Source organism: Giraffa tippelskirchi, chromosome 10 (assembly GCF_054371585.1).
Source record: "Giraffa tippelskirchi isolate mGirTip1 chromosome 10, T2T-mGirTip1v1.2.pri, whole genome shotgun sequence".
In the NCBI taxonomy this organism is placed as follows: Eukaryota; Metazoa; Chordata; class Mammalia; order Artiodactyla; family Giraffidae; genus Giraffa; species Giraffa tippelskirchi.
In genome coordinates, this window is record NC_137284.1 from 106,977,821 (window position 1) to 106,999,314 (window position 21,494).

General features: G+C 37.6%; 1 protein-coding gene and 1 long non-coding RNA gene across 4 annotated transcripts in view; one reads left to right on the forward strand and one right to left on the reverse strand.

The window, feature by feature from the left end:
• HERPUD2 (HERPUD family member 2) overlaps nt 1-10,441 on the forward strand; it is a 35,665-nt gene extending 25,224 nt beyond the window's left edge. For all 3 annotated transcript variants that reach the window (XM_081534260.1, XM_081534262.1, XM_081534261.1), the window contains 4 exons: nt 4,947-5,069; nt 7,989-8,312; nt 8,998-9,115; nt 9,576-10,441. In XM_081534260.1, the coding sequence (XP_081390386.1) occupies nt 4,947-5,069; nt 7,989-8,312; nt 8,998-9,115; nt 9,576-9,737 (727 nt within the window). In that variant the 3' untranslated portion in view covers nt 9,738-10,441. The remainder of the gene's footprint in view (nt 1-4,946; nt 5,070-7,988; nt 8,313-8,997; nt 9,116-9,575) is intronic.
• LOC145523620 (uncharacterized) overlaps nt 1-21,494 on the reverse strand; it is a 169,983-nt gene that overhangs the window by 92,305 nt on the left and 56,184 nt on the right. Inside the window, exons 5-6 of the long non-coding RNA XR_014066784.1 lie at nt 7,842-7,916; nt 3,472-3,610 (exon numbers count right to left, since the gene is read on the reverse strand). This is a non-coding gene — a long non-coding RNA (uncharacterized LOC145523620). The remainder of the gene's footprint in view (nt 1-3,471; nt 3,611-7,841; nt 7,917-21,494) is intronic.

Here is a 21,494-nt window from a genome sequence, read left to right on the forward strand (position 1 = left end):
AATGAATGTGATTTAACCTAAACTTATAGTTGTAATCTTTTACTAATGAAGACTTTACATCTGTCTTTAAGTAAATTTTATTAAATATAGCCTTGCCTTAAATGTGCAAGAGCAGTCATTTAGTGACCTTGAAGAATTCACCAACAAAATATAATCTCGCCACATCATCTTTAGACTCCAGCACAGCTTATATTTAGCTAGTCACATGTGTTTTCCACCATGTAGGTTAGAACTCTCAGTCTTTAAAATTGCTAAATTCTGATCACTGTTCCCTGAGTTTTTGAATCACTAGGTTTGGGGTAGTGTTTAGGACTCTGCCAACTTAACAGCATTCTGGGAACCTAACTTTTCAAGAAATCCTAATGCAGGTGATTATTTGCCCATTAAGCTCTTAAGGAAACAATGAGAAGACCAAACAGTACATGTGCATCACCACATTGGCTGTCCATTTATAATGTCACATTTATAAATCTTGACTGACTGTTTTGGACTCAACGTGTTATGCTCTCACGTTTATTTCACTCTAAAAATTGCTGACTGGCTCATAAAAAATTGCCCACTGTTTTGTACACTTAATTTCCCTGCCTGAAATAGTAGCAGCCTTGTTTTATAATTAATATAACTGAGAACCTACTCATTGTACTCTTCTGTTATCTGATCTTTTAATAGCAAAAACTGCTTATAACCCACCACCCAGAAATAACTATTACTAACATTTTTGTAGTCTCCTTCTAAATACTTTTCTAAGTATACTTTTTAAATAGAAACATCATACTATTTTATTTTATAAACCTTTTAAAAAAGCAGAATGTAGTCTGGACATATTTCCAGATCAAATATAGATCTACAACATTTAAAGTTTGTATTAGCAATCAGTTTAGCTAAGGACCTGAAAGGCCTATGCACTGAACACCATAAGATAATGATGAAAGAAATTGAAGACACAAATAAATGAAAAGATATTCCATGCTCATGAGTTAGAAGAATTAGTGTTGTTAAAATGTCCATACTACTCAAAGCAATCTGTAGATTCAGTCAGTCTCTATCAAAATTCCAAATATTTTTCACAAAAGTGAACAATCCTAAAATTTGTACAGAACCACAAGATCCTAAATAGCCGTAGCAATCTTGAGAAAGAACAAAGCTAAAGGCATCACCCTCCCTGATTTCAAACTATACTATGGAGTAATAGTAATTAAAACAGTATGGTATTGGCATAAAATCATATTAGTGGAATAGAACAGAGAACCCAGAAATAAACCCATACATACATAATCAATTAATTTATAACAAGAAGCAAGACTATACAATGAGGAAAGGACAGTCTCTTCAATATATGGTGTTGGAAAAACTGCAACAAAATTAAGCTAGACTACTGTTTTATATCCTATATAAAATTAACTCAAAATAGGAATTCCCTGGCAGTCCAGTGGTTAGGGCTAGGCACTTTCACTGCCAAGGGTGCAGGTTCAATCTCTGATTAGGAAACTAAGATCTGGCAAGTCACACATCATGGCCAAAAAAGAAAGTTAACTCAAAATGAATTTGATTTGAATGTAAGGCTTGAAACCATTAAAATCCTAGAACAAAAATGAAGCTCCTTGACACTGGACTTGGTGATGATTTTTTAGATTTGACAACGAAAGCAAAACTAAATAAATGGAATTAACATTAGACTAAAAAGCTTTTGCATAGTAAAGGAAATCATCAACAAAATGAAAAGACAACCCACCGAATAGGATAAAGTATTTACAAATCATATGCCTGATGAGGGGTTACAAATATATAAAGAATATATAAATATAACAAATATATATATATTTGTTATATATAAAATATATAAAGAACTCATACAATAGCCGAAAACCAAATAATCCAGTTTAAAAATGGGCAGAGGACCTGAATAGACTTTCTTCCAAGAAGGCATACAGATGGCCAGCAGTTATATGAAAAGATGCTCAACATCACTAATCATCAGACCAGTGCAGGTCAAAAGCACAGTGAGATACTACCTCACACCTATCAGAAAGGCTATTATTAAAAAGACAACACATAATAGGTGTTGGTCAGGATTGTGGAGAAAAGGGAACCCTTGCGTACTGTTGTTGACAATGTAAATTGGTGCACCCACTATGGAAAACATTATGGAGTTTCCTAAAAAAATTAACAACAGAACTACCATGTGATCCATTAGGTCCAGTTCTAAGTATATGAAGAAAATGATAATACTTAATTTGAAGAGATAAATGTACCCACATGTTCACTGCAGCATTATTTATAATAACCATAGTAAGGAAACAACCTAAGTGTCCCTAGGTAGAAAATGGATAAAGAACTTGTGGTACATATACACAATGGAATGCCATTCAGCCATAAAAAGAAAAGTTATAGTTTATCTTTCAGTAACAGTTGTTAAGAGCTTGATTCACCATACCATTACAAATTCATACTTCCCAGTTCAATAAGTTGGAATGTCCTTGTTTTAATTTAGACATGATAAAGAGACATTCTTTTTCTTCTGTTTTGTGAAGTGCTTATTTGTTGGCATGTTGATATTTTTAAAAGTTCATTTGTGACAGTTCTTTATGTAAAAGAATATTACTAATTGATACTATTGAGTATTATTATTTAGTATTAATTATTACTTAGCATTAGCTCGGCATTGTATTAAGCACTTATACATGCTTTATTTCGTTGAACTTTATACCAACTCTGTGGTCTAGGTACTGTTCTCTCCCAATTAATGAACGAGGAGAAGGAGGCTAAAAGGTAGCCTGCCTTACTTCAGTAGTGAGTAGCAGGACTAGAATTCAAATCCACATCTGACTAGAAAGTCTGTGTTAACTGTCTTATGAAGTGAATATTTTATCATTTGTTTCAGTATATTTTTCCGTGTTACCATTTGTATTTTGATTTCATTTATAATGGTGGTTCTCTCCTCTCTACTCTCCCATTTAAAACTTTTCTCTAGTCAGATCTGTTGGTCAGATTTGAAGCAATCTGACTGAATAAGCAAATTTGTTACATAAGGATCATGTGGCTTTCTTCAGGAAAAGTTTACTTAGAATTTGCGGTAGCTGGGCACTGAAGACAGGAAAATGAATTATGTAGTTGCCCTCCATGGAAGTAGGTCAGATTGGCAAATACATTGCCATTCACTGATGTGCTTCTATGGTCTTGACAAAGTTCTGCAGGAGCCTGGAGGAGGGGGAGTGACTGTGTGCTTGCAGGAGGTGGGAGAGCTTCATAGCTGGTAACATTTGGGCTGATTTTAAGGGAAGTTCAGCAAGGGAGAAAAAAGTAGTGTGGAGAGTCTTGAAAAGGCATATTCTGGAAATAAAGTGGGAATTCCATTCAGGTTTTCTTTGAAAGAATTTGTTTCTGATTATTGAGGTTTCCAGTTCATCTCCTCTCCTTTATAATTCTTAACTTTAAAAGCATACTAATGAATCTCTATTATAAGGATCTTACCTAACATCCAGCCTCAGCAACAGTTAATAGACAATAGCTCTTCAACCTTTCCCTTGTTCCTCTTTTTTTTTCTCTTGGGCTGGAGTATTTTTAAAGTAATCCTAGATGTCATATTCCTTCATCTGTAAATACTGTGTATCTGTAACAGATATGACAGATATGGACTATAAGAATCACAATACCATTAGAACACACAACAGAATTAAAAATTCTTTAATATCATTTAATACTCAGTTCATGTTCCATTTTCCCTGGTTGCCCCAAATGTCTTTTTATGGTGGTTTTGATTGGATCAGTATTCAGAGATTGACTTACTGCATTTGGTTGAAGTTTCTTAAGGCTCTTTTAATCTAATCCCTATCTCTATCTTTTTTTACTTTATGCTTTTTCTGTTGTTCTATGTTCTAATTTCCCATAGTAGTCTAGATTCAGCTCACTATATCCATGTGGTATCATTAATATTTTCCTCTGTTTTCATAGATTGCCTGTAAACTGGTAGTTAGATCTAGGGCCTGATTAAATTTAAAGTTCAGCTTTTTAAAAAATAATTTTATTTATTTTTGGCTGTGCTGGGTCTTTGTTGCTGTGTGGGCTTTTTTTTAGTTGCAGCAAGCGGGAGCTACTCCAGTTATAATGTGCTAGCTTCTTGTTGCGGTGGCTTCTCTTGTTGTAGAGCACAGGCTCTAGGGCAAGTGGGTTTCAGTATTTGCAGCGCCCAGGCTCTGGAGCACTGGCTCAGTAGTTGTGGTGCACTGGCTTAGCTGCTCCGTGGCATGTGGGATCCTCCTGGATCAAGGATAGAACCCATGTCTCCTGCTGGCAGGCAGATTCTTTACTGCTATGTCACCATGGAAGCCCAAAGTTCAACTTTTAAGTTTTATTATTTTTTTCAAGCTTATATGGAAGATGTGATATTTATTAAATCACTTTTATAAAACATTTTGACAATTGACTAACAATTAACAATGTAACTAAAAATTTTAGAATCTTAAAATCATAGAAGTTTGTTTCTTACTCATGTAGTAGTCTGATTCTAGGCTGTGATGTTAGTTGTTCTGTATATGTGGGATCAGGATCATCTTAGATAAGCTGTAATGTCTTACTTGGGGCTTTCCTGGTGGCTCAGATGATAAAGAGTCTGCCTGCAATGCAGGAGACCTGGGTTTGATTCCTGGGTCAGGAAGATGTGGCGAAGGGAATGGCAACCCACTCCAGTATTCTTGCCTGGAGAATTCCATGGACAGAGGAGCCTGGAGAGCTACAGTCCATGGGGTTGCAAAGAGTCAGACACGACTGAGAGACTAACACACATACACAGTGTCTTACTTGAGGAATGTTGAAAATAAATATTTTTTTTCGGTAAGTTTTAGTGTGTTTTGTTAATGGATGACATAGTTCAGAAGTAAAAATGTAGAGAAATGTTTTCAACTTCTTCTGGAGCATTAAAAGACATTTTTTTTATTACTCTATTGCAGAAATGTAGACAACCAGCTTCCTGGGCAGGCTGTTCCAGCTGGATTCCCAGTGTATCCCGCTTTCAACCCACTGCAGATGCTGTGGTGGCAACAGATGTATGCTCATCAGTATTATATGCAATAGTAAGTCAGTTTGAGTTGATTTTTTTGCACATTGTGTTATTTGTTTTATTTTCTTTTTCATCCTAAGTAAGTTGATTTGGGATTTCATTTACTGATGTATATCATTGGTTTTTAAAAATTATTTGGCTAAAGGAAAAAGGGTACACATCCTGTTCACATCAACTAAACCTATTCTCTGCTTCTTCCTCTCTCCCTTAATTGTATTGGGCAGTATTCAGGTGCTTTTTTTTTAAGAGAACATTTTATCTATTTAAGAGGAGAAAACTTAGGAACGTTTCACTGGAAGGCAACAAATCTATATGAAGATAGGATGTCAACTAAAAAAGGGACTAGAAAGAATCATACGTCAGGGAGGCTCATATTGATGTTGGGTTCACTTGTGGCTAATATGCCTTCTGGACTTTTCTGTATTTTAGTAAGTTTTGCTTCTGATCAGCGTGAAACAGTCATAGCATGGAATAGGTTCTTGGTGTTCTTTGTGCTGGACTTCCTATGTATTCATTTAACATTTCTAGCTTCTCTTTAGTGTTCTCCTCTCCTTGTTTCTGTGATTCTGTTATCCTGTTCATTCTTTTTCTCTTTCTGATTACTCATTTTGTATCCTTTGATAGCCTTGTTTTTTTCCCTTTTGCTAAATGGTAACATTTCTTGTTTAGTTAAGTATTTGTATACTTACCATGTGCCTTGCAATACACAGTCTGGTAGGGAAGATAGGATTCAGCCCTGGGCCAGTCCTCTTGGATTTCCTTTTTCTGTGGCCTTAGTTGTTAGCTCTGTGTGATGGCTCCCAGTTCTTCATCTCCTGTGCCTCATCTTGTGTCTCCACTTAATTGTTGGAGATTTCCATAGAGAAATTTGCCTTTTCCTTAAATTCAGTTAGGTCTGAACTTTGACTGCATCTTGTTGTGTGCATTCTCCTTCTTGACTTCCTTGTCAGTGATACTGTCTCTTCTTAATCATCCTCCAAGCTCTTATTAATCAGCTTTGATTCTAGCTTCTGTTATCCCTGAACTCAACAACTTACCAAGATGAATTAATATGTTGTTTCTAGCTTCTGTCCTTCCCTATATTTTACTTCTGATGTTTTGCCAAGATCTTTCTAATATTGGACCCACTTTAATGCATTCACTTTTCCTCCTTTTAGGCTCTTGACTGTATTTCATTGTACTACTTACCAGGTTAACTTAATACATAATTGAGTCCATCATTCCCCATTCCCTAAAATATCAGATGGCCCTCTTGCCTACAGGATACTGGCTTGTATCCTTATTCTTCCTCTAGACCTTACCCCATAAAGCTAACCTGCTTTATTAACTTCACATCCTAATGCTCTCCTGTGTAATCTCTTGGCTCCAGGCAGGCTCTTTATACCTTACCTGTTGTCATCGTAATCGTTATCATAATTAGTCACTTCAGTTGTGTCCGATTCTTTGTGACCCTATGGGCTGTAGCCTGCCAGGCTCCTCTGTCCACAGGATTCTCCAGGCAAGAATACTGGAGTGGGTTGCCATGTCCTTCTCCAGAGGATCTTCCTGACCCAGGGATTGAACCCAAGTCTCTTATTGGGCTCTTTACCACTAGCACCACCTGGGGAAGCCTTAGTATTACACTATATCTTTACACCTCTTGTCTTGTTTACATCACAGGAACTGTGTAAGATAAGTGGGGCTTATTGTAGTTAGCTACTGTATTATATAATCTTATGTATATCATTTAACTTCAGAGACTCAGGTTTTCACCTTTAATGAAATAACTCACTTATGAATCAGAATGTCCATGAGGTAGGAAGTTTTCTGGAAATGAATATGGAGCTTCCATTGTGGCTCAGCTGGTAAAGAACCCATCTGCAATGAGGGAGACCTGGGTTCGATCCCTGGGTTGGGAAGATCCCCTGGAGAAGGGAACAGCTACCCACTCCAGTATTCTGACTTGGAGAATTCCATGGACTGTGTAGTCCATGGGGTTGCAAAGAGTTGGACATGACTGAGCAACTTTCACTACAGATACAGCTTTTTGTACCATGGAAAATTTCTATTTCACTTTGCTATCGTGATTTTAAAACTTTTTGTAGAGAAAATTCAACACATATAAAGACAGAATAAATAAAATGAACCCCTGTGTTCTCACCACCCAGCTTTTAAACATTTATCAGTTCATGACTCTCTGATGCTACAACTTTCCCCTCTTTGCTGAATAATTTAAAGCAAATTTCAGATATATTACTACTTTACTGGTAGTCTTTTACAGGAAAATTTATTCTGACTCTTAAGCAGCCAAATTATAAGCAAACTTCAGGACCACACATCTTAGTAACTTGACAAGGATCTACACCAGTGTTCTCCAGGTGGAGTTCTCAAAAGTCAGGATTGGGATTGAGCGATTGTTATCTGGGACCTAGTTAATATTTGAAAATACCAATACAAATCATTTATTACTGAGAGTGTACACACAGGGTAATGATTAATGTACTTACTTAGACAAATCTTTTAAAACATGGGTCTGAGGGAGAGGTGGTGTGTGTGTGGGATGGGGGGCCAGCGGTATTTATCCTATGTAGAAGAGCAAAAGAGGCAATTAGGGGAAAGTTTTGGAAAAAGATTTGGTCACAGCCTTATAATTTAGTGAAAGAAACAAATAGTGATAACATGGCTGTTTTTAATCTTTTCCACCTCTCCCCTGCTGTCCTAGACTACCAGGCTGGGAGAACATCCTTTCCTGAACTACTCCTACCATCCATGTTGGCCCTACTTTTGCACTGGGAATTATACTTACCTAGGAATTGTGGTATAGGAGTTGTGATATTCCATGTAAGGTTTATGAAAAATACATATGGCTTCCCAGGAAGTTCTGAAAAATATAATATAGTATGATAAATGTTTTTCTTTTTCTTTTTAATATTTATTTTGGTGACTGTTTCAGTCAAGCTGCAGTTTCAGCTCAGGCCACGTCAAATGCTAACCCAGCCCAGCCTGCTGCTACACAGCCTCTAAATTTGGCACATGTGCCTGGAGAAGAACCCCCACCAGCTCCAAACCTAGTGGCCCAAGAAAATCGACCCATGAATGAAAATGTTCAAATGAATGCACAGGGAGGTCCAGTGCTAAACGAAGAAGACTTTAATCGAGACTGGCTAGACTGGATGTACACGTTCTCACGAGCTGCAATTCTCCTTAGCATTGTATACTTCTATTCTTCTTTTAGTCGGTTTATCATGGTAATGGGAGCCATGCTACTGGTTTATTTGTGAGTGATGTTCATTCATTATGATTACTTTCTAAAACTGTTCAGCATGGAATCTGGCATGTGGTAGTCTGTTGTGAATGTTGAGTGAAGGAATATGAATGTTGGCCTTCAGATACCTAGCATCAAGAGCAAAGCAAGTTATGTTTTGTAAGAAAGTTTATGAGAATTGTCTAGAAGCAGATTTTTTTCCCTTTACTACTTTTTATAAAAATTGTTAGTTCAGTTAGGTATGCTCTAGTAATCATTTAGAACTTGAGTATATGATGCAGTCTTGTAGAGGAGTTTCTTTTTAATTAATTATAGTTATCAATAGTAAGTCTGTTAGATATAGGTCAGATTTTTTTTCATAAGTAGACTAACTGTCCCTTGCTCCCCTTTTTTCTTAGGAAGCAAACAAATATCTAGTTGAATTTCATTTTGAAAAATATAAAAAAATGAATTTATGACTCCTGATATGTCTTACTAGCTCAGGATAGACTTTAAATTGATTCCTGTTTTCCTGTCATTGCTTTGAGAGGGTAGTTCTTGACCTGAAGAAGGAAATTTGGTTTTTTCATTTATCATAGTTCAACCCATGAATGAAAATGTTCTAATCATTTTGCTCTTGTAAGACACTAGTATTTCATAGTGTAACGAGTAAAAACAGTTGTGACTTATTTTCTTTTCTCTTTATTTTACTGAGCAGACACCAAGCTGGATGGTTTCCTTTTAGGCAAGAAGGAGTTCAGCAACAGGCTCCCAACAATAATGCTGAAGTTAACAATGATGTACAGAATGCAAACAATCTAGAACTTGAAGAAATGGTATGCTCATGAGGTTTTCATATACTTAAATATAGGTGTTTCTTCAGCACTGTATGAGACCAATATAATAAAAGAATCTAGGGTATTTCATAGTATTGAAGAAAAGTTAACATGTAAATGTGTGGTTTAATCCCAGAGAACCTATAATACTGAGTCAGTCATATATTAGAATTAAATGGAAAGAACTAACATCCTTCTTTCTAAAAATAGCCTAGAAAGAAAGTTATGCTCACAGTGAGACATTATTGTATTAAACTGGCAGTTATTCCTTTGAACTTGAACAAGGAAGAGTTTATCAGTTTTGGACTTAAGGAAGATCTCTAATGACCAGATGGTTCTACTTCCTTATTATATACTTATATTCCTTCTTTGGGAAGAATTTAACTCTCTCCTTTCCTGTAATGAGTTCATGGTAGCTGTTAAAATCACTTAGGAATATGTTTCTTGTTTTGTTTGAAAGGAGCGTCTTATGGATGATGGGCTTGAAGACGAGAGTGGAGAAGATGCAGGTGAAGATGCCAGTGCGATTCAAAGGCCTGGATTAATGGCGTCGGCCTGGTCTTTTATCACCACATTCTTTACTTCACTAATACCAGAGGGGCCTCCCCAGGTTGCCAATTAGACTTGAAAAACTGTGCCAGCTGCAAAGGAGGGTCTGAATTTAGGAAAGTATTTTAAATAACAGTGCAATTTCAAAAAAATTTATTACTTTCTTTTCATCATCATGTACAGAGGTTTTTTTCCTTTAAACTTCTCATGCATATGAATATTTTAAGCACAAATAGACTACTAAATGTGTGATTTTTTTTTTAAGATCCTAACAGAACATAGCATAACAATATTGGTCTTCCAGGTTTTATTAATTTCAATTATGTATATTATATCAAGACAGACTTGTGTGTCTTCTTTCTTTAAAGAGCTGCTTCACATATAAATGTCTATAGCTTATAGCCCAGCCCTTCAATGTATAATTTGAATAAATATATCTATTTTCTGTGAATTATCCTAAAAGTTTTAAACAGAATGACCTCATAGTTTTTAATGAAGAATATTAATTACTTAAAATGTGCTAATAGCATCTTGCCCAGCCATAAAGCAATAAACTTCTCAATAATCTTCATTTTGACATTTGAATAAATGGAAACTTTCTATTTTAAGGGCATGTATCCCATCAATTGGAATTAGTACCTTTAAAAAAAAAAGGCAGCTCTTCAATGGAATTAATAGTGATATAAAATGTTTGATATAGGCAGTACTTTTATAAAATAAGATTCTGGAAATCACTCCCTGTAATTTTTTTAAAATAAAAGGTCAATTATGGTAAAACTGTCTTGTGGTGTATTTATTCAAGCTGTTCCTTATTATATTGTCTCCATACAAAAATCTATGTAAATTTCAGTAGTTCTGGGGTTGCTGAAGTCTTCAAGGTCATTTTCACCTCTTTTTATTCCAGATGGATATCTTCTAGTTCTCAGGTAGTCTGAAAACTCTTTAGTTTATTTAAAAATCCCTGTGAAAGTCAATTTGATCTTTCTTAAGAAAGGAGTAAGTCTCTTATAGGGTAGCTAATTAAAATTGAATAAATGCAGATAGGAGAACTTACTATGGAAGAACTTTATCTCATGTGAAATGTATTATAAAAGTATATATAGTACTGTTACAGTAATATATGATAGCTGTTCACCAGGCTGAGCTATGGTACATTTGTACACCATTTGGGTTCATGATTAGGGATGGCTTGTTTCAGGGCTGGTACAGTCACATCCAGAGGGAGCATCTGGATTTTAACCTGGGAACTAAATAAATAAACTGTCAGAGTTTATGTTCCATAGGTCAGATCCTAAAAATAGAGTCGGTGGGTAGGTAAGAAAGCAGATGTAATTATGAGATTGAGCAGTCGCAGTCTCTTTTCTTCAGTTGGGAGTTGGACAGGGGGGAACTGGAGCCACAGAAGTCATAGAGGGGAGCATTATTGTGGGGGACACCCATCTGAGGGAAATGAGCAGGTCTCTGCATCCTAACTGCAGGTTGGGCCCTAAGGAGAAGGATGCTGGTCGTAGACCCCCTGTGAAAGGCTGTGGCTAAGCATTCTAATAAAAATGAAATGTATTATACTACTCTATTTTAATTATTTTCCCTACATTGTTAATTCCCTCATATTAGTCTTACTTCTAATAAGTCTTTGTCAGAAACTACAGCCCAGTGTCAGCTATGTTTTGGATGATTAAGGGAGGAGCTGTGTCCATGCTGGGGCCAGATGGTGCTTAGAAGGCAGTTGTAGCATGGAGATGGTTTCCGGATGGAAAAAGAGCCACACAGAAGCCCAGATACTGGTCTCCAGGCTAAATGGTGACTAGCAACAATCAGGATGGGATTGAAATACTTCCCAGGACAAAGACTAGACTTTCTATGTCTAGTCTAGTGTTGGTTGCTCAGTCGTGTCTGACTCTTCGTGACTCCATGGACTCTAGTCCGCCCTGGCTCCTCTGTCCATGGGATTTTCCAGGCAAGAATACTGGAGTGGGTAGCCATTCCCTTTTCCAGGGGATCTTCCTGACCCAGGGATCGAAACTGGGTCTCCCTCATTCTTTACCATCTGAGGAGATTCTGGGTCTCCTCAGATTCTTTACCATTTGAGGCACCAGGTCAAGCAGTATGGGTGAAAGAGTTGAATTTTATTAGCTGGGTAAAAGGAAAGAGTGATCCTGAGGACTGAAGAATTGGAAATATTTTCATCATAGTTTGATGCTACCACCTACCATCATTCTAACTAGTTCCTCTGGCTCCATCATCCCTATTGAAATTTGGCTTTTCAAAGTAGGAGAGGCAAGGCCATATATGGAGCCTCAGTATAGTCCCTGTGGCATTTTTGCTTCACTGAGAAAAGACTAAGGTGTGCTGCTCTGTATGTCAGCTCTCTGTATGTCTGGTGGTATATCAGACCCTGAGGCCTGTTGTATCTGCAATTATGTTGGTGGATGGAATGTGGTATTCCCAACTACTGATCTTTCCTGAGAGTCCTGATGTGGCTAGCTGACTCACCCCACCCCCACATGGCATCACACACTCTCCCTGCAACCTGGGAAACTGGCTGCATGGTGGGTATAAAACATATATATTGTATTTTATATCTTACGAGGGCTTCCCTGGTAACTCAGCTGGTAAAGAATCTGCCTGCAACGCACAAGACCCTGGTTCAATTCCTGGGTCAGGAAGATCCCCTGCAGAAGGGATAGGCTACCCACTCCAGTATTCTTGGGCTTCCCTGGTGTCTCAGATGGTAAAGAGTCCCCTGCAATACAAAAGACCTGGGTTCGATTCCTGGGTTGGGAAGATCTCCTGGGAAAGGAATGGCTACCTACTCCAGTATTCTTACCTAGAGAATTCCATGGACAGAGGAGCCTGGTGGGCTACAGTCCATGGGGTCACAAAGAGTCGGACACGACTGAGTGACTTTCACTTCACTTATATCTTACACATAAACGATATTTTGGTTTTAATATTTAAACATTAAAAAAAACTTAATTTTATTTTGAATTTGAAAAATTGTGATAAGAATGTTTACCATGAAGTCTACTGTCAACAGATGTTTAAGTGTATAATACAGAGTAGCATTTAAGAACATTTAAATAAGACATGTAAAAACAAGAATAATGATACTTCTTAAATAAAAGTGTTGGGGAGCAATGCAAGCCTTTTCAAATTAAAATACCATGGCATCTTTGAAATAAAAGTTTTTCTTACAAAAAGAGCCCAGAATAATTAGGGTTCCTATTCCAAAGCACCTGGAGCTTCTCGACTGTCCAAGAGTCTTAGTAAGTGGAAGGCTTTTCCCAGCATCATGGGGCCTCAGCCCAAATAGGGAGGACAGCAGGAGATCTGACTCCTCCCAGAGCACATCTCAGTGGTTACTGTCTCACATCACACTTGGGGGATAAGCCCTGGAGGCCCCAGTGTAGGGTGCTAGTTTCAAGAGCCTTCTTCCCAAAGCTTACTTTGATCTTGCTGCTACATTCTAACTCTTTTATTTCAACTGATCTGTTTTCCAAAGTGAAAATATTGATGGCTACATAAACTATTTCATGTGGTGCAGTAAGCCATTTTGCCCAGCTATTCCCAAGACATAGGAAAGTTGGAAAAATTAATATCTATATAGCATCTTAACCAGTTATCATTCCTCACAAAGGGTGCATGGAGAGAGGTTATCATTATGTGTTAATTTATATAATTAATAAAAACCATTATAATGTTTTAAGAATTGCTATTACTAACATCTGAACATTTATTATATTTCTGGCTCTGCGCTGAATACTATACCTGCATTGAAAAGATATTTAAAGCAACTCAAGGTAAGTGCTATTGTTAGTTCCATTTTTCAGATAAGGTAACAAAGACTCATATTAAATAGCTCACTTAAGTCATACAGCTAGTAAGTGACAGAATCAAGTCTATTTTACTTCAGAACTTGAATTTTCTAAAAGTAGTTTTTCAGATAAAGCATGTAGAGACTTCAGCTTCCAGTAATGGGTGATTAGCTTGTTTTGCCCCAACCCCTCTGCTGAGAAAACTAGAAAAATTAGGATATAGATATCTATTAAAGCATCAGAGAGCTATCAAGAAAGCAGGGGCCGATGCTCCACACAGATGAGACCTATGTTTGGTGCCACGTTTTACTCTTAGAAGCACTTGGTAATTCAAGAACAAGTGAGAAAAACAGCAAAATTTTTGGTAGACTCATAGGAAACAAAAATTAGAGTTCTGACTGCACCAAGAAATGTCCTTTTAACGTCCTAGGCTTTCTTATTGGTTCCCCAAAGGCCTACCCCTTGAGTGAAGGAGAACTGGAAATTGATCTATACTCACAAGGACTGAAGCCCAGCCTCAAGTGATCTCAGTCCCTAACTGAATGAGGCAACTGGCCCCAAACCTAATGGACAGCCAGGAGCAGAAATAAACCCCTCTGAAGAAAGATAACATCATGCAGTTTTTCAAATTGTCTCTATAATTGTTCAAAGTCTGTTAATCCCAATAAAAAAATAACTAGCAATACAAACACATTAAGATTTGACCAAAAAGGAGAAAATGAAACAGATAAACCTCAGAAAATTAAGATATTTAGCATTATCTGATAGAGACCTTATAATAACTGTGATCAAAATGTTCAAGGATTTACATGACAAGAAGGAGAAACTTCAGAAGACAACTGGAAATTATATAAAAATAAATTCTAGAATTTAAAAATAATATGACTGAAGTTAAGAAATCAGTAGATGGCTTTGATAGTCACAGTTTAAGAGAGAATTAGTGAACTGAAACGTAAAAAAATTATCCAGAATGATGCTGGGGGGGAGAATAGGGCAGACAACACTTGAAGAGATAATGGCTAAGAATTTTTCACAATTGATGAAAGACACTGAGCCATAGATAGTAGAAATATTATTGGCTTCCAAGCAGAATAAATACAAAGAAAATCATGACAAATTACTATAGAGTAAAACTGCTGAGAAACAAACTTTAAAAGTAGCCAGAGGAAAATGTAGCTCATTTTCAAAGGAGCAAAGTAAGTAAGCCTAGTAAGTGATATTTTCAAAGAGCTTACAGAAAATAACAGCCAATATGGAAGATAATGTGCAGCAAAAATATCCTTTGAAAGACATTTTCAGGCAAATGAAAACAGAATTTGTCACCATTGGAAAGTACTAAAGCAAAATACTAATGGGTTTTTGGGCAGAAGGGAAATTATCACATATCACAGCTTGGAGGTGCAGGAAAAAACAGGCATTGGAAAGGTAAATCCGTGCATAAATCTAAAAGGATATTGCCATAAAATAATCCATTTATGCTTTATGGGGTCTTACATGTATAAAGAATTAAAATAAATGACAAAAATAGCATATAAGTCTGATGGGAGGTAAATAGGATTGAGTATCCTGAGGTCCTTGAATTGTCTTGGAAATGGAAATGATCAAGACACTAATTTATATGAGAAATGAATACAACAGGATGCGTGTTTCAATTTCTATGATATTTTCTAAAAACCAATAAAAGAATGTAAAACTAACAGGACAGTAGAAAAGGAATATGAAATTTAAATTCAAATGATGGCAAGAATGAAGAAAAAAAAGTAGATGGGAGCAAACAGAAAACAAAAAATCAGGAAGGTAGATTTAAATCCAAATGCATCGATACATCAAGCATAAATGGACTAAATATTACAACTTAAAGACAAAACCTGGGGATTCCTTTGTATGTTATTTGTTGCTTCTCTCTTGTCGTTTTTAATGTTTTTTGTCTTTGTGGTGGTTTAGTCGCTAAGTCGTGTCTGACTCTTGCAAGTCCATGGACTGTGGCCTGGCGGGCTCCTCTGTCCATGGAATTCTCCAGGAAAGAATACTGGAGTGGGTTGCCATTTTCTTCTCCAGGGGATCTTCCTGACCCAGGAATTGAACCCGGGTCTCCTGCATTGCAGGCAGATTCTTTACTGAGCAACGAGAGAAGCCATTGGTCACTATGTGTCTCAGCGTGTTCCTCCTTGGGTTTATCCTGCCTGTGGCTCTGCACTTTCTGGACTGGGGTAACTGTTCCACTTCCTACCTTCAGGAGATTTTCAGCTATTGTATCTTTAAATATTTTCTCAGGTCTTTTTCCTCTCTATTCTCCTTTGGGGACCCCTATAATGCAAATATTGGTGTGTTTAATGTTTCTTCTATCTTCTTGCTCTGTTCTTCCATTCTCTTTCTGAAGTATTGGACCATCTTTACTATCATTACTCTGAATTTTTTTTATGATGAGATTAGAAATCAACTACAAGAAGAACAAAACCCAATTCTATGAGACTTGAAAACAACATGCCTTAAGTACAATGTAAAGATAGCTGAAAGTAAAGTTGAAAGTAAAAAGATGGAAAAAGACTTCTCATGCAAGTATTAACCAACAGAAAATGGGTGTGCTTAGTATCCAAAGCAGACTCAAGGGTAAGAAGCATTAATAGAGTAAGAGAGTATGCAGTCACTCAGGCATTTTGCCACTCAGAAAGGCTTCGCACCAGCTTAGTGATGGACCAGGAATCTAGCTTAGTCAAGAGGCATCAGATTATAAGTATCTGAAGAGAGAATGTCTGTGTCTGTGTGTGTGCTTTGGGGAAAACACAAGAGATAGAGTAGTAACATTCAAAAGGATGAGAAATGTGGAATGTGTAACATTTTCTTTTACAAATCAAATAAACTGGCTTGGAGCCTACCTAGCCTCACCCCTGCTTTTTGGGATCAGCAGGTGGCGCTAGTGGTAAAGAACCTGCCTGCCAAGGCAGGAGGTGTAAGAGACGCCGGTTTGATTCCTGGGTTGGGAAGATCTCCTGGAAGAGGGCACGGGCAACCACTCCAGTATCTTTGCCTGGAGAATCCCATACATAGAAGAGCCTGGTGGGCTACAGTCCATAGGGTTGCAAAGAGTCGGTCTCAACTGAAGAAACTACCCACGCACACACGCACATCATTATGAAATGTTACTGATAATAGTTCCACACATCAAATGCTTATTGTTCTAAGTGCTTTGCAGATATTAACTTATTTAATATCTGTTGTTGCCTCACAACAACCCTTGGGTGTAGGTATCTTTATTAATATTTCTATTTTACAGATGGAAAACCAAGCAACTGGCAGAGCTGGTATTCAAAACAAGGCAGCCCCAGTGCCAGCATCCTTGGTCTAAATTCTATGCAGTATGGACTCTGAAATTTACAGTCTGTCCAACGTTTTGGAAAAACATTATTGAACCTCTCATGAATTATCCCTTTCATTTTGATGACTCCAGGTTGTCATGGAAATTGTGCAAAAGGAGGTAGAGTGGAGTGTGAGAAGGAATACATGTTTATCCGGGATTTACCGTGAACCCAGGACTCATCAAGGTATAACTAACTTACATGTAGATATTATGAGCCCCCATTTTAATATGAGAAAACTAATGTTCAGAGACATTTCAGAGACTTAACAAAGTCACTTTAAGTAAGAGCAGGGAAGGGATTCTATCTTGGTCCATTTGTCTTCATCGCCTCTTCCCAATAAACCACATTGGCTTGTTTATGTGGCTTCTAACACTATGAAGTTAGAGCACGTGTGTGCTTGTTAAGTTGCTTCAGTCATGTCTGACTGACTGTATGTATTGTAGCCCGCCAGGCTTTCCCTGTTCACGGTATTCTCTAGGCAAGAAGTCACAGTACAATGATTAAATCTTGGCGAGTTGCTTCTTCAAGGTTGTCAGTCTCTGCTAAACGGCTTGTTACACCGTCAGAAGTGTGGCTGGCGTGGCAGGGACGGTGGTGTTGCACTTTACTGCTTTTACCACTAGATGGAGGTGTAACACCACATATCTCTTCTGCTGTGGGCCTGGAGGAAGGTGATTTCAGAGTCTAGGGGCACGGGAGGGCGCGAGGCTACTTCAAAGTAGCAAGAGAAAGAACAGAAAAAAAGAACTTCTCTCTTGGCCTTAACATTCTGATCCTTGATGCTAAACTCTGAGAAGGCTGGAGAGTGTGACCCTCAGTCAGTTTCAGGATAGGTAGTACTGACAGCCTGGGCTTTCTTCAGATGGTGTTGAGTTGAACTCTTGGCTTCACCAAGCCCTGGTGAGTGGACTTGGGCATGTACTCTCATTCACAATGGGCTCCCCTATCTCAGAAGTTCCTGCAAGTGAGGAGAGGTTTCTGGGCATCTAAGAACTTTGGCACTGCAATAGATGTTTATAAAACTGTAGGTCCAAAAACTCAGTAATCCTACTGGGGTATAGTCCGCCCCTGCTCAGCCACTCTCCTATCCTCCTCCTGCCCCTTCTGTGGACTTGCTTGAGGTTACAGAGTCATCTAGGATTAGAGCCTATTTCAAGGCTCTTCCCTGATGTGCTGGAAACTATGTGGAGAGCTCCCTTTAATAAAATTCTTTTGGGGAGATAGTCATAAATTTGATGGGTTTAACTGTTTTCCTTTGACCCTGCAAAAGTGTTAAGGGCATGAAAATCAGAGAAAGACCAAGGAACTGCCTCACATCAGAGACATGGCAACTAAATGCAATGTAGGATCTTGGATTGTGATTTTGGACCAGAAAAAGGACATCAGTGGGACAACTGGTGACATTTGAATATAGTCTGTAGATTAGTTAATAATGGTGGCTCAGATGGCAAAGAATCTGCCTGCAATGCAGAAGACCTGGGTTTGGTCCCTGGGTTGGGAAGATCCTTTGGAGAAAGGAATGGCAACCCACTCCAGTATTCTTGCCTGGAGAATTCCACAGAGGGAGAAGCCTGGCTGGTTACAGTCCATGGGGTCACAAAGAGTCAGACATGACTGAGTGACTAACACTTTCACTTTTGCTTCAAGTTAGTTTCTTGGTTTTGATTACTGTACCATGGCTATGTAAAATGTTAACATTTGGGGAAATGGGGTGAATGGTGTACAGGAATTCTTGTATTATTTTGTAACTGTTTGTCAAGTCTGAAATTATTGAGTATGAAAGCTCAATAGGAAAAAATTATTAATATGAAAACATTACCTTAACACTATTATAGAATTAATGATGTGATAGTTTCAGGTGAACAGCAAAGGGGCTCACCCTTCATATATGTGTATCCATTCTCCCCCAAACTCCCCTCCCACCCAGATTGCCACATAACACTGAGCAGAGTTCCATGTGCTATACGGTACCTCCTTGTTGGTTATCCATTTTAAGTATAGCAGTGTGTCACGTCCATTCTAAACTCCCTAACTATCCATTCTCCCCATCATTCCTCTGGCAACCGTAAGTTCGTTCTGTTTCTGTTTTGTAAGTAAGTTCATTTTGGATTATTTCTTTTTAGATTCCATATATAATGGATATGATATGATATTTCTCTTTCTCTGTTTGATTTACTTCACTCAGTATGACAATCTCTAGGTCCATCTATGTTGCTAAAAATGTTATTATTTCATTCTTTTTAATGGCTGAGTAATATTCCATTATATATATATATGTGTGTGTGTGTGTGTGTGTATACACACACACACACACACACACAGCACAACTTCTTTGGGTTTTAATCCAAAACTTTATTTTGTTGCTAAGACTGTCCCAGCCTTGGCCATTGGGAGCACTTTCAGTTGGCAAGGCTGAAATTTGAGAGGTGGGTTGGGCAGGATGTGGATGTGGGGATATACACAGAGATGTGTTAACTGAAATGGGTGCCACAGAAAGATCGCTGGTAAGTAATTTAAAAGGTTACTACCCTAATGTCAAAATCAAAGATTAATATGTATTAAAATCACAAAATTGCACTTAAGTTGGGATAAAGACTGCAGAGAAAGTTAAATATTGCAGTAGGCTGTTTTGTACCTCAGATTCTTAGGGAAACAATCACCTGTTTCTCAGTTAAGCACATGTATACACCTTGCTTCCCTTTGCTGCTCCTCTTGTTTTGTACACACTAGACTGTGCCTGACAGGTCTAATGTTGAAGCTGAAACTCCAGTACTTTGGCCACCTGATGTGAAGAGCTGACTCATTTGAAAAGACTCTGATGCTGGGAAAGATTGAAGGCAGGAAGAGAAGGGGATGACAAAGGATGAGATGGTTGGATGGCATCACTGACTCAATGGACATGAGTTTGGGTGGGCTCTGGGAGTTGGTGTTGGACAGGGAGGCCTGGCGTGCTGCAGCTCATGGGGTTGCAAAGAGTCGGACATGACTGAGCAACTGAAATGAACTGAACTGAGACTGTGCCTGACTCTCTACTGTGCCCATGAGGCACCTGGTCCTCAGTAGGCGTGAAAGATGCTTTCAGATGCTTACTGCAGCATTGCTAATAGTAGTAAAAATGGGAAACATATGAATGTCTAAAAAGGGCATGGTTAACAAACCTTGTTTTAACAAAACAAGGGCGTATTTACGTGATGGAATGTCAGACAGCATTTCTAAATGATGGTTGTAAAGACTATGTTGTCACCTCAAAAAAGCATTTGGATTTTCTAGAAAATTGACCTCTCCCACATCCTTTATTAAGAAGCTGCTGGAGGATGTGTTTCTTCAGAAAAAGGAAAAAAAAACCCACAGAATTGGAAAGACCCTCAGGATTCCAGATACTGGAGTTAAGAGTTACAGGCTTTAATTAACTATATTTACTAAGTTTGAAGAATTAAAAAAAAAATAAACAAACAAAAAGAAGCCATGGAATATTGGAATCAATAGCAGAGAGAGGAGAGTCAATATCCGAGGGAGGTGAAGGGAATCCACAGGGAAGTTCCTGTGGATGGTAGGATGAAGGAAGTTCCCAGGATGGTAGGCATTTTGCAGATAGAGAAGGCAGCCACAATATGCTGATAACAAAATTTCAAGATCCCTGCTGTCTTACGACCATCACTGTGACTTCTGAGATGGTAGAATTACAAGATGGAAATAACCTAAGTCTTAAGTTATTGCTGGAGGTGTCAAGGAGAGTTCCTTGGAGTACATGGACTATAATGTGAACAAGGTATAAATGTGTATATGACGTGTATGCATGTATTTTAAGCTAATGAAATTATGAGATCTGTCTGTAGCTGCTACAATATATTAATACTATAGGGGCTTCTAAAATATTCATAATATTCTATTTCTTAAACAGGGAATGGGTACATAGGTGTTAGTTTATTGTTATCCTTTAACTGCATAAATTTTATATACTTTTCTGTACATATGATATATTTCACAATAAACAGTCACCTTCTTCTGCACATTATGACCACCTTAAATTGAAAGTTAATTAATCCTGTTAATTGAATAAGATACATAGGATTAGAAATTGGAACAGTGTTTTGGGAAAGTTTTCACAATATATCTGAACAATCTAAATATTTTCCTTTGATTTAGTAGTCCCACTTCTAAGAGTTGAACCTATGGAAATAATCCTAGATATCAAAAAAGCATGCAGAAAGATGCTCACTGCAGTATTATTAACAGTGGTTTGTTAAAGTAGCATATGTCCACCAGTGGACTCTCAGGCAGCTTTTCCAAATGATGGTTGTTAAGGACTATGTTTAATCTCAAAAACACATATGGTAGGCTAGATAAAAAAAGGGAATACAAAATTTTGTCTACTGGATGAATATAGCTATGTGAAAAGAAATGTGAAACAAAAAGCTTTGTCCATCATTTGCCAAGTTCATCCTATGCCTAAGTGTTCTTTAGACCATTACTTTGAAAAAGAACAATAATTTAGACATAATGGATAATAGAAATGTATAAATACATAAAACAGAAAACATGTTTGAATTATAGATGATATCCTTTTCTTCATTTAGATTAGTTTTAAACATGGAAACACACTTGTAATAAATATGACAATTCAGAAATACAGTTGGAAGAATTGTACACATTTAT